Consider the following 14,217-nt stretch of genomic DNA (forward strand, 5'->3'; position numbering starts at 1 on the left):
TTCTTAATAATGAAAAGTCCTCTGATATGAAATAAAAACAATCACCATGAAGTTCTTCCGGTGATCTGCCCTTTCTTTCCTAGTAAGTCCTAAAAATTGGTTAACTAATCAACCAACTTGAAGTACAAATTCCTTAAACTAGCAAATTTGAATCACTAAATATGACCCTTAGGATTTATCCAACTGAAAAATCACAATCTCCACCACAACCACTTTACTAGGCAGCAATCTCAGGCCCTGTGGATCACATCCCTCATGATTAATCCTGTCATCCTCCTTCCCCTCAAAGTTCCATCCTCTCCTCCTGAAGCTCTTAAAAATCAACAATATTTACTTCTTTCAGTTTTTAATTTTCCTTTTCCCCACTATCCTCTTTGCCTCTCCTTCTATCATAAGAAACTTATTTAGATAAAGTCCATATCAGGGCCCGTGGGCCACAGAGTTTTAAAATTTCAGTTAGGGTTACTGAATAACTCCATGCTTTTAAATGTAAGTTTTAAATTACTAGCCAACAAAGAAAAGCAGCTCTCCAATGGGACTCAGTTTTGCCAACATTTTCTTACAAATATGGCGATGGTATTTTAACTCTGGTGAACATATTTCAATTCCTTAACTCTTCAACAATGTAGATTTCCCAGTGCCCTACATAGTAATAAATCGTTCTGCCAACTAAATAGTAGAATTCAAGTTTCACCATTCCAACCATTAATTAGCTACAGAATTACAAAACTGGTACTGAGGAAACTAGAAACAGAATCTTAATGTAATTATTCTATTTCAAAGAACACCTCTCTCCTATTTATTATTCTGCATGTCACTGGAATAGAGTATAGCACATGTGGATTACCATGTACAAAGGGAGTTCCCTGGTGTGTCAGAAGCCCTTGTGATTGCTTAGATCTTTGCCAAAAGAATTTAACAGTCTTCAATGGTATCAAAAGACAAATTACTGCTGATATACTTGACAGTCTCTCAATAATCAGCAGACAAGGCTGGAATTGTGGTTTCTTTTTTTAACTAAACGCTAGGTGAAAATTAATCTTCTGGGAGTATGACCAATATTTTTCTGCTTTGGCTTTACAAGGCAGCATGTGTCACAATTCTTCACAGTATGACTGAGCCACTTGTTCATTGAAAATGTTATGTACCTATGTATGGGAAAAAAAGAAACCCAAGCAGGGGGCCTACATTACCTTGTATTGAAGCCCATTTTTCCTACATTACTAATTCCTAAATACTTCAATCAGTCTTCAGCTTTTTCCTATTTTCTGCTTACAGTAACATTTACTCATTGCTAGCCAGGCTAGATTTATAATTGATCTTCTACAGGTTTGCTGCAGGTGCTCTGTTTTCCTACCCTGAGTCCACTTGGGCTCAACTGCTGCAATATATTCTGTAACAACCGATTCTCCTTAATAAGTGAAGTTAACTTACCGCTACAATTCTGAGAGACAGGCAGGGCAGACATTGTCATTAAATTTACATATGGGTAAGTGAAACACCCAGGTGAAATGACGTGTCCAAGTGATCACAGAGAGCAACAGAAGCAAGACCAGAATTTGACTTCCAAGCCAACTGCTTTTACCACTAGATCACACTTTGAACCTTCTAAATAAAGTTACATAAATACATTGCCATTCACTGAAAAATCATCAAATGTCACAACCTAAGCAAGAGGGGAGAAAGTCTATGCAAAAACTTATCCTCATAAAAGACAATTATTCATTGATTATCAGATTTGGTTAATAATTAGATTATATTCAATGGCAGCAACCAGAATCTCACTCATATTGTGAGAAATAGTTATTATTAATGTGGATATCCAACAATAGCTATAAAATTACATATTGCCTATAACCTGACTAACAAGTTTTGATAACATCACAATTTAAGAAGCCCATTTTCCAACTAGGCCACTGGGTCAGATAGAGACAGTATTTGAAAAGGAGCACATACAAAATTCCTTTCTCTTATCCATGCTCATTGAAAAAAGTAAAATACAAAAAATATCACTTGCCTCTGCTACACCTATACTGTATAACCATCCCAGAGTATTTTCCAAAATGAACTGGGACATCACTTGAAAAATACCAGCTTTTAAAAATAATGCTTTAAGGAAAAAAATCACAAACGTACAAATTTTAATTACATTTAATCATATATTTAACAAACTGCCTCTACAAAGAATATTACCTAAAATTACCTAAAATATAATACCTAAATATTACCTAAAATTAGGACCATCCCAGCATACTGAAGATGGATGTGATCACTACATATATCTATTTCTTAAACTCTATGGAAAGAAAAAGGACAAATTTTTATTGATTGAAATAAGTTATGATGAGAAGTGGTATGTTTGGCTTCTTCAACCTCTATGTACTTTATATGTACTTTTGACTAATTTATATTCATGAAGTAAAATCTTGCATGTTTTAAGAGCTGAGTACTAACAGAAGTTATGACTATCCAAATTATGCCATTCCCACCTCACACACACCTTGGTTTACTGTTATTTATAGTTTACTATTCTCTCTCCAATGACGAACATTCATTTGAGTGTCTTGTCTATGGGCTGTGGGAATACTGCTCTCCAGTAGGACAGTCAAAAGATCTGAGGTATCTGATTCCAGGAAGAAATAGGCAGAAGTAATCAAAACATTTCCCATGGTGATCTAGGCATCAGAAACTGGTTCCAGTTCCAATGCTGTTTAAACTGTAGCTAGGACTACACTAAATAATGTTCCAAAAGCACATGAAATCAAATTTAAATAACAGAGGATGTTTGTCAGTGATACCAAATTGGTTTATTAGCTTGAGAAAGACAATGACGGTAACAAGCACAGCAACATGAGTGCCTCCCATAGGCCAGGACTGTGCTAAAAGTGTCACTTATATTATCTCAACCTAATTTTGCAGCACTATAAGGAAGGCACTATTAGTACCAATCACCTTTTTCCTCATTAGATGAGGTAACCCACAGAGAGTTAAAGTGACCTGCCCCAAGGCACACAATATAGATGGAGCTAGAATACAAACCCTGGATGAGTGACTGTATATTGCCTATTCATTCATGTAACAAATATTTGAAAGCCTACCACAAGCCACACACTTCCTAAGCACCCACATTACAGTGTTTTTACCCAACAGGTGGACTGGTATCCTTCTGAACTATCAACATAAATTATTTCCGGACTTCAGCACTAGTCAAAAGTAAAGTTCCCAAAGGTTTACATGATTTCTCCTGTAAAGAGCAATTTTCCTGAGGGGAAATTGTTTTGAAATAAAGACAGACTTCATTAAAATACTTTACTATCTGCCTTAATTTCAAGGCTCTGTGTACCTCATAAGAATGGAGACTCTACTCTGCCTCACTCACTCTTCATCATCTCACTCTTCATCTGTTGCTAGGACATAACACGCACTCAACAACTTATCATACGGTACTGTCATTATTTCTTATTAGTCTCCCTTCCACAGTAAGCAAGAAGTAATTTGAATTCCATGGGTTTTGATTTATTTTTCCACCCATCTTTGTATCCCCAGTGCTAGGGCATAAAATGAGGCTAATACCATAAACCTCACAGAGTTTTATGATGATTACATGAGTTTATGTAAAACATCTGCCAAAGGCACAAATCCTAGACATGCACCTAGGCAGCCAAGCCATCTCTTATATTGCTGACGCAAATGGACCAAAAGGCAAGGCAGAACCTGGCTTAACAAGCTGCCAATTAGCTGAAGAGCTCATCCACACACATTTCCTATATGTCATTTGCCTGGACACCCCACCCTGAAAAAGTCTCAGAAAACATTTCTAAGCAGTGATAAAAGAGGACTAAACCACGAGGTTCTAACTATACCTGCTGGAATGAGCTTTCCAAAGGTGACGCCGAACTCTATATCCATGACTCACTTGAAATACAGGGAAGGACAAAGTTCCTCCTTTCCTTTGAAGAGTTGGAAGAAAGGCCTACACAACAAAAGTGCTGTTTGAAGAAACAGAGTGTGGGCATGGTATTGAAAAGGGCAAATTAGTTACATACTCCTTAATAGTTATTAGGCATTTGAGTTATAAAATATTAAAATGCCTCCTTTAGACAGAAGAAACATACTCAAACTATGTTAAGCAGAAACTAACTCTGAAGCCCCATCACAACTAAAAAGGATTAAGATTATCGTAAAACATTTAGGCCACCTTAATCATAGTGTTTATAACCAACTGATTCTCCCAACCTCTCCTTCCTCACCCTCTCCATTGTTACAAACTTTCCCAAATGTGGACCAGTTAATCTGCATTCAGAAGTTAAATGCTCAAAACTGTGTTCCCCAATTCCTCACCATACCCCTTCTTAGCTGGGTGGCCTTGGGTAAGTTTCCCAACTACTCTAAGTTTAAGTCCCGTCCTCTACAGAATAGAGACGATCAAGTTACTCACCCTGAGCAAGTTGCTGAAAGACCTCACAGGCAACACAGGGTCTGAGTGAACACTAAATAAATGTCACTTATTTCTATTATCCACTCTGGCATTTAGAAATAAAAGTCACAAAATTCACTAGTAGTACCGTGGATATACACTGCACTCCAGCCACACGGGCCTCTCCTCTGTTACTCCAACATGAAATGTACTTTGCCCTTTGGCCTACTACTCTCACTCTTCCCTATGCCTCGAATACTCCTCCCCCAGCTCATCCTTAAAATCTCAATTCAAATATCCCATCTTTAGAGAAGACTTCCTTGAGATTGCCCTCAATAATGTCTCACTTTCTTATTATCCTTTTTCAGTTCTTTCACAGCATTTACTAACATCTACAATTATCTTATATGGTAGTATAGAGAGACCTTATCTATTATACATTGTTATTTCCAGCCCCTACCATTGGACTAAGCACATGATGAGTGCCCAATACATAAATAAAGATAACACAAAGTTAAAATACTTTAAAAACTTAACATCATGCTCAAAAACATAAAAAAAAGAAAAAAACTACTTCAGGTTAACACACATAAAAATAAATATTTGACTGAAAAAACAAGGGTAAAGGGAGAGGAAGTATGGAAAGGTATTATACAACAGTTTTTTCTTTGCTGCCCGCTTCATCACAGAGAGGAATTTAAATAATAGAATTTGCACAAATGAGAATGTGTAATTAAGGTCATTCAAAAAGACTATTAATTCTACTTTTTACATGAGGAGTGATCATTCTCAAGGCCCTGACAATAAAAATAGAGAAGGTGATTAAAATGCAGCTAACTCATTTTCTGGATTAAGCGGAAATTCATGATTTATCACTGTATAAAGTAACAGTCTTTCCATTTATTTAATTACGTTCTGCTACAGACCTTTGTAGATCAATTTTCACACTGGTTGGGATTACCACAACCTGGGGATCATATACATGGTTTTTATACTGACTGATAAAGCACTACTTTTTCGAGATGCTGTGAAAGCTTCGCAGACATTTCATGAATATACATGGGAAATGTTTTCATGTTTGTGAGTGTTTTTGTCCCTAACTCAAAATAAGTTGATGTTATTTCTACTAATACAGTCATTATACCAGAAGTTGTGGAATTAAAGGGGATTAATTATTTTATTTGACAAATACATACTGTACATATTATGTGCAAGGCACTAATCTAAGTACTTCATATATATGGACTCATTTAAGCTTCAAAACAACCATATGAAACAGGTACTTTTATCATTATACAGTTTGGGAAATAAGGCACAAAAGGAAACTTGCCCAGGGTTACACAGAAAATGGAGGAGCTGGAATTTGAACCTAGGCAGTCTGGCTTCAAAGTTTATCACTAGACTATGCTGTCTCTCCAACGCTTTAAAGAATAATTCACTGTTTGTAAAGAACAAGTCATTCCCAAACTTAGACTATTTTCAGTTAAGTAAAACAACTCTTCCTCCGCACCTGGGCTTTAAACCTAGACAGCAAAAAGACTGGAGAGAGGAAGGAAAGCAGGAAGGAGAGAAGGGGGGAAAAAAGGAAGGAGAATGAAAAAGAAGGTTTAAAAAAAAATAGTAGAGAAAAGACAAGAAAGCTACTTAAAACTACGATTCATAATATCTGGATGATGAATGCTTTTTTGAAAAGAAAGTAAGAAGAAAAGAGAAACAAGACAGGGTATCTCTGTAACTCCTAATCAGCTCATTATACAGACTGTATACTTTCGTCCTCATCTGCTGAACTGAGCCACCTAAATTAGAAGGCAGCAGACAATTAACATGCCAAATTCCTTTCCTTAAAAATTGCAACTTCACATTAATGGGCTCACTTAAAATCAGTTAGTTTGTGATTTCTGCCACTTTCTCTCCTTTTTAATAGAGCAAAAATCAACAATTTCAATTTTAATTTCTTATCCAAAAGAATCAGAATAATTCTGCAAACTGAGTTAACACATAGAAAACTTTGGTAAAGGTTAGCCAAAAATGACTAAAAGAGGAAGAGATTAATAAAGATTCATTGCCTGTGAGTTTCCAAAAGGATGTAATTCAAAAAAAAAAAAAAGACGAATTTACATTTCATAAAGTCTATAGACAGGAAAGTTCTCTGCACATTTCCATATTCTATTCCAAGAAGCATAAATTTCAGTTAAAACTCAACCATATAAAACTATAGCCAAATAGGCCCCTGATTTTGTTCCAAGGGGGCCATTTAAAGAAAGAGAAAAGCCTTGCAACAGGACTCCAGTCTGTCCAAAGAAAATGCCAAGCTGACAAATTTTGTTCATTTTTTTAGATTTCTTCCCTCTCTATATGGCTCAGAGAAAACAGAAAATTTATATAAAACAATGAAAGAAACCAAGTAAACTTTATCAGGAGCAAAAAGAAGTTAATAGAAGCTGAAATGGCAAGTGGTCAAGATAGGAACAGCCTCCTTTGTATCTATGCATCTCTCTATATCTTCAATACCTAATACCTACTCTGTGTTTAACAAATACTTTGTTGAATAATGAGTGAATGAACAAATATAATGGGAGGAGAAAGAAGACACAAAATTCTGGAGGCTATTTGGTTTTTTTTTCCCTTGGAATGGGAGTCAAGAAAGGGACCAGTTCTCATGGCTAATCCTTAAAAGGTAGCATTATGGTCATGACATATGGATCAGTATTTCAGATAATTACTGGGGTAGAAAAAGTAACAGGAATTCCACAACCACCTAGTATTTTGTGGCCAGGTTTCACTCTAAACCTACTGCTTTTGATTTGGCATAATGGTGACACCACACAGAAAGCATGCTGGGGGAACCATGACCTCCTTCCCCCAAGAAAGGCAATGTTGGGGCCCATGGACTCCTGTTAGCATTTGCTATAAAGGGTAGCTATACCTGGTGTCTCATACAGAACAGGAAGCTGCCTCAAGTATATTCTGGACATAGATGGGTATTATCGGTCAGGGTCCTGGCAATAACAAATGGCACACTCAATCGAGGTGCTAAAGAGAATTTAATTAAGAAACCATTTTCAGAGTTATAGATAGAGTTTAAGAAAGCAGCAAGGTATGTGAAGTACTCCAAGGCTAGCAACATCAGAAAGCATTACCTAAAGGGGCAAGGGAAAGGTTACTAAAAATCCAGAAAGATTTGTAACTGTAATCACCTGGCAGAGAGGGCCACTGAATAGGAGCTGTGACCTACTGATGGGACACAGTCCCTGGCTACACAAAGAGAATACAGGCCTCTTCTGGGTCTCCTGCTAATGTCCCACTGGCCAAAGCCAACCAGAAACCAGAGAGTAAGGGCTCAGTTAATATAGTCCATAGAAGTCACTTCCTAGAACATAAAACTGGGTGGAGAAGGGTGGAGAGAAGAGCAGCAAATGGAGAATATCCAACACAGAAAGTATTCTAAATGATTGCCACAGAGTAAATAAAAGCATATGATGATACATCCCAAAGTAATTTGGTCAGAGAATTAAAATGTATTTGCAGGACCCCCTGAGGAACTGGAGAAAAATATGGAAATGTTGTACTTCCCACATGGGTTATTACCGATATTCTCACAAACACTGAGGACTGACAATTTAGTGGGCCAAACTCTCGATCTTGGGGCTTGCTCTTAGGAAGCTTGTCACTGCAAAAGAGAGGCTAAGCCTACTTATAATCATGCCTAAGAGTCACCCCCAGAGAACCTCTCTGTTGCTCAGATGTGGCCCCTCTCTCTCTCTCTAAGCCCACGAAGCAGGTGAGCTCACTGCCCTCCCCATTTCGTGGGACATGACTTCCAGAGATGTAAATCTCCCTGGCAACGTGGACATGACTCTCGGGGATGAGCCTGGAACCAGTATCGTGGGATTGAGAAAATCTTCTTGACCAAAAGGGGGAAGCGAAATGAAACAAAATAAAGTTTCTGTGGCTGAGAGATTTCAAACGGAGTCGAGAGGTCACTCTGGAGGGCATTCTTATGCGCTATGTAGATATTCCTTTTTAAGTTTTTAGTGTATTGGAAAAGTTAGAAGGAAATACTTGAAACTGTCAAACTGCAACCCAGTAGACTTGATTCTTGAAGACAACTGTATAACTATGTAGCTTACAAAGAGTGACTGTGTGATTCTGAAAACCTTGTGGCCCATACTTCCTTTATCCAGTGTATGGAGAGATGAATAGAAAAATGGGAACAAAAATTAAATGAAAAATAGGGTGGGATGGGAGGGATGGAATGCTTTGGGTGTTCTTTTTTACTTTTATTTTTATTCTTATTTTTATTTTGGGGGGAGTAAGAAAAATGTTCAGAAGGTGATTGTGGTGATGAAGGCACAACTATATGACGGTACTGTGAACAGCTGATTGTACACTGTGGATGACTATATGGTGTGTGAATACATCTCAATTAAACTGAATTTTTTACAAAAAATTTAAAAAGCACATGAAAAGGTTTTGCCAGTTCCATCTAAACCTACCAGACATCATGTGTTGTGTGCAAATAAGTCATAAACAAAGGTACTCATTTGGGTTCCTATTACCCTATATCAAGTTGAAGGAAAAAAAAAGATTCTAAGAGTAATTTTTAGGTAACTTTTGACATTTCTGCATCTCTATGAGTAAACAGGTGACCCTTTTATCTATAATAGATCACATCTAACAACTTTCTTTTCTGTGCGCAAAGGGCACCTATTCCATACCTCCATAATTGTACTTATCATTATATATTGTAATTGTTTATTTGTTTATCTCTCATTAGACTCTTAACTCCTGTAGGGCAGGGATTGTCTTATTCATCTTTATATCCCTAGCACCTAACACAATACCTGGCACAGAATTGGCCTTCAATAGATGGTGGCTAAAATCTGGAATGACTCTCAGCAAATAAACACAAATAATTTTTACTTAAAATGTGCTTTAAAACATCCTACAAATACATAGACCTTTTCATACCAGGACAAAAATACCAGCCCACTGTGATTCTCTGTTGAGCAACTATTCTTGTATGCTCAATGTTTACAGCCTTTGCCACAATCATAGAACCTGTCATAAAAGAGCCAGAGAAAGATGGCAAGGCTATGTTCCATTTCAGAAAGGAATCAAATACATATCATCTCTCAAAAGTATCATTCTTCTTCCAAGGATTTAACACATCCACTGAAGGAATTAACAATTTGAGGCATACTGTATAAAAATTAAAATTCATGTTTAACAGTGATGATCAAGATGACCTAGGAATAGAAACACACATACATACCCACATGCAGAATATTTAATGATCATATCCATCTTCAACAAACATTACCTTCTGTAAAATTATAAGTAGCTGGTGTAACACAATCATAAAATAAAGTCATGCTAAAATGGATACACTGCATGTTTTTGGGGAAGTCATTAATAGATGCCGGGGCATATTTGTATAATAATTATGAATCACTTTCACATGGCCCTGTACTTATTTAGGGCTTAATCATCTTTTCGTTGTTATGTTCAGCTCTTACCTGTAGATTCTCCACAGCAAAGACAAAAAGAAAAAAGTAAATGCCAAGTTGTTACCCCTCTTTGAGCTACCATGATTTTTAGCTGCCAATCCCTTGCTTCAGTAAAGAGTATAAAAACCAAATTTAATACGGCCTTTCAAAAGATTCCACTGGAAAAGTAAGTTTGCTTTAGACATGTCTTTTTAAACCTGCACCACTGTTCTCCTTCATTGCTGCCTGTGATGGAGAGTTGAATGCAGTTAAATCTAACCTCAGTACTTCACTTTCTATTTATAGAAAAGGGAATTCTGGGCTTATCCTTGACAATACACTGAACTATTTTAAAAAGAACAACAGTAATATGAACACAGGTAAAATATCAATGTTTCAAACAGACTGAGTGTCATTTTCACTTTTCTAAGACATAATGCAAAAGTATCCAAAGCAAGCTTTACCCAAAATCATCAAAGACATTTAAAATCTTAAAATTTTATCTTTTTGTGAGCCATCATATGTCCTGCAACTGTCAGGTCAATGGAGCACTAAAATTACTCTACTTCTGTAAGATAATTAGGTGATGTTCCTGCCTTAATAACAAAGTGTTAAAGTTTGCATCACATTGAAAATAAAAGGCTAAGAGAAATATGTTTATGAAACTGTACTGCATAAAGGTTCCTCCACTTATACATGAATTTTTTTAAAAATAAAATTTGTCAACTGGCTTTGTGTTTAATAACATTAGCTTCAGCAACCTCAGAGCAGTATTATATTTCATCCCTCCTAGTACAGTGTTTTGTCCATAGAAAAAAAACATGTTATTTGTTTTTTAAAGTAATAACTCTTGCAGGGAAATAGATACACCATTCTGATAGTATGGCAACAACAGGATAATGTGCAATATATTAGAATTACCAAGATTATTTCTGATCAAACATTTTCCTCTCCCTTCACCAAAATATAAGTGAAGTTTAACAGGCCTCCACTGACACTGAGCACAAGCTAAAATACATTTTAAAATTTAACATCTTTGCCCAAGGTAAACTTTTCATTGCAAATAAGTAAATTTGAATATAGTTTATATAATTATTAATACATCCTGACATCTGAAAGGATTATTTGTGATTCTATATAAATAAGCTTCCAAAATTGTGTTCCCCTTTCCTAAACTGAATTCCTAAAATTCACTGTAGAACTATAGAGGAAGTAAGTGCCTTATAGATGATAAAGACATTGCATAGATAACAAAAAAGAATTTTTCCTCAAAACACAAGTAACACTTGATTCTTGAAGACGATTGTATAACTATGTGGCATGCACAGTGTGACTGTGTGACTGTGAAAACCTTGTGGCTTGCACTCCCTTCATCCAGTGTATGGACAGACGAGTGGAAAAATGGGGATAAAAATTAGATGAAGAATAGGGTGGGTTGGAGGGGATGGAAAGATTTAGGTATACTTTTTTGCTTTTATTTTTATTTTGGAGTAAGAAAAAGGTTCAAAAAAGGATTCTAGTGATGAACACATAACTGTATGATGGTGCTGTGAATAACTGTATACTGTAGATGACTGTAGGATGTGTGAATATATCTCAAACAGTATTTTTTAAAAAGTAAATGAACAATGGGGGGAGGAGGGGAACGGGATGCTTTGGATGCTCTTTTATTTTAATCTTTATTTTATTTTTTGGAGTAATGAAAATGTTCAAAGTTTGATTGTGGTGATGAATGCACAACTATGTGACAATACTGTGAACAACTGATTGTACACTTGGAATTATTTATGTTATGTGATTATATCTCGATAAAATTGCATTAAAAAAAGCAAAAAACAAGTAATAGAATTTATTAGAATTCACCAAGAACTGTAAGCACCTAAATTGCCAGTGTGGATGCAAGAGAGCTGAATGAATACTCAGGAGTACTGATTAAAACCCGGGGAATTTTCTGTCAGTAAGAACTCATTAAGCAGACTTTCACCTAATATGCTAAAACCACCGATATCCAAACTTGCCAGTACTAGTACTTCGGTTACTTAAACATCAGTAGGACTACACAAACCTCGAGCAGGTCTTCTTGGTTTGGTTCCCTCCCCCGCCCCCGCCCCCCCCCCCCGCATGATTCATAAATAGTGCACCACATAACTGCCTTACACAATACATATAAAAAGATGAAAGCCATCCCCTTCCAAAGCCTATTCAATGATTTCAATTCTCTCTCGTCAAAAGAAAGGCGTAGCTAGCAACCAGAAGTCCCAAAACTGAACTCTTCCTTCAGGAAGACAACGCCAAATTGCCGCAGCTAAGGAACGTATAGTGCTCCTTGCGAGCTGTCACGGGAGATGGAAAGCTACACCATGGCAAGGTCTGTGCAGAGGAGGAGACAGCAGGTCTGGGCCAACCTCCTCCTCACCTCCCCCAAAAACTAAGGCTTCTTCAGACCTATAGGCGGAAACTTGGCATCCTCACCCCCACTTGCTACCTGACAATTTACAGCCTGGCAACACCTTCTAATTAGGAACGTTCTAGCCTTTTACAGCCGAAAATTTAAACTGCTTCCCACCAGATATACGAGGCATTGACGCCTGTTACTGAAAACTCCTTGTGTATCAAACCTGCAGTTTTGCTACTGAACCTGATGAGCCAGTGACCAAGCTTCTCTATAGTAGAGGGGAGGAGCCCACCTAGTTCTGCAAGGAGTGGAACGGGGAAGAGAGGACAGCAGCAAGGGACGCAGGGCAGAGGCGTGAACAGCGGCCAAGCATGGCTGGGCTTAGCGCACCGGCGGGCAACAGACAGACAGCGGCGGCCACGCGGGAGCCGGAGTGCAGGCTGCAAAGCGGGGTCCCCGGCTGCGGCAGCTGCACCCCGCGTCTCGCCTGGCGGAGGCGCGCGCATCAGGCAAGCACACACACACACACACACACACACATATACCCGTCCGCTTCTCCACCCGAGTCCCCTCACAGGAGACATTCGCACCGCTGCGCACCCCACCCAGGGCTCCCGCGCACACGCCCCTCAGGCCCGGCGGCGGTGCCCAGGCAGCGAAGCTGGCGACGCTTACGTACCCAGCAACACGCAGAGCACATCGAGGGCCACGTACGGCAGCCGCGTCTTGTCAAACATGGTCTCGGCCGGGGCTGCCCGGCACTGGCGGCGGACCGAGCTGCGGGCCGGCGGTCAAGGCACCCAATTCTCGGGCCCGGTACAGGGGCTGGGGACCGGCCCGAACTACGGTTCCTCCCAGCCGGCGAAGAGCAGTCGGGGGTGGACTGGCACCGGGCGGCGTTCCGTCCGCCAGCAATGGCGCTCGGGACCCGTCCCCTCGCAACTCCAGCAACCACTCTATAGGGGCCGAGACGCTCGTGGGCCAGCTGCTCCGTCGCCGCAGGCCCTCCTCTGTCGGGCCTGCCCTGCCCCGACTGTCCGCTGCCCGGATTCCTCTCCAAAAGGCGGGGCGTCGGGACTCTGATTTAAGGATGGGGACCGGTAGGGAGGAGGAACTTGGGCTCGGGCCCCTCCCGCTGGGCAGCGCGGGACCGGCCAGCGCGCGGCCTCGCCGACCGAGAGAGCGCGGCAGGGGCGGGGCGGCCGGCGACGGGCGGCGGCGTGTGGCCAGGAAACACAAGGCTGGGCGGAAGAGCCAATCAGCGCCGCCGGCTCCGCCCCTCCGGACTGCGGAGCCCGCGCCTACAGTTGGACGCGCGGCTGCCAGGTGGGGCGTGCAAGAGCCTTCTGGGCGGTGCCAGGAGGCGTTTCTTCGACCCGGCCCTCTTCTGGTGGTCCTCTGCGGCCTCGTTATCCCAGGGCGCCCATCCTTGCTGCCGGGGAGGGAGACCTCAGCCCCCTGGTCCCACGACTCCGGAGCCCTGGCTGCTGCCACTCCCACTACTTACATAGGGATGGTGTAATAAAGAGATCCTGGATAAGCAGCGAGCACGTCCCGTCCTCACTCCCGAGAAGACCCTAGCGAAGATTTAGTAACTCAATTTCCTAATCTGTAGATGGGGATATTGATAATTCCTACACTGTGTTCCGGACGAAAGGAAGTGGTGAAACCCGGAAAAGATAATATGAAAGTGTTTTATAAAGGGTAAAACCCTCTATAGATCTTAAGAAAGGGTATTTTTCCTCCTTATTCATAGCTTACCCCCTTAAAGACTTAAAACGCAGATCACAAAATGTACCTCCTACTGCTCAGAGTAACTGCGAAGCCTCCTCTGAAACCAAAGGAGAGATAACATTACGCTCTGGAAGTCTGAAGGTAAAGCCAGCCCCAAGTGATCCCCCAACAACCAAAAAAAA

General features: G+C 39.9%; 1 protein-coding gene across 2 annotated transcripts in view; it reads right to left on the minus strand.

The window, feature by feature from the left end:
- Positions 1 to 13,478, minus strand: part of PLPP1 (phospholipid phosphatase 1) — a 164,882-nt gene extending 151,404 nt beyond the window's left edge. Inside the window, exon 1 of one of the 2 annotated variants that reach the window (XM_037798852.1) lies at positions 12,981 to 13,478. In XM_037798852.1, the coding sequence (XP_037654780.1) occupies positions 12,981 to 13,038 (58 nt within the window). In that variant the 5' untranslated portion in view covers positions 13,039 to 13,478. The remainder of the gene's footprint in view (positions 1 to 12,980) is intronic. The other variant, XM_037798853.1, reaches the window with a different exon arrangement.
- Positions 13,479 to 14,217: the final 739 nt, after the last annotated feature.

This window comes from Choloepus didactylus, chromosome 11, assembly GCF_015220235.1.
Source record: "Choloepus didactylus isolate mChoDid1 chromosome 11, mChoDid1.pri, whole genome shotgun sequence".
In the NCBI taxonomy this organism is placed as follows: Eukaryota; Metazoa; Chordata; class Mammalia; order Pilosa; family Megalonychidae; genus Choloepus; species Choloepus didactylus.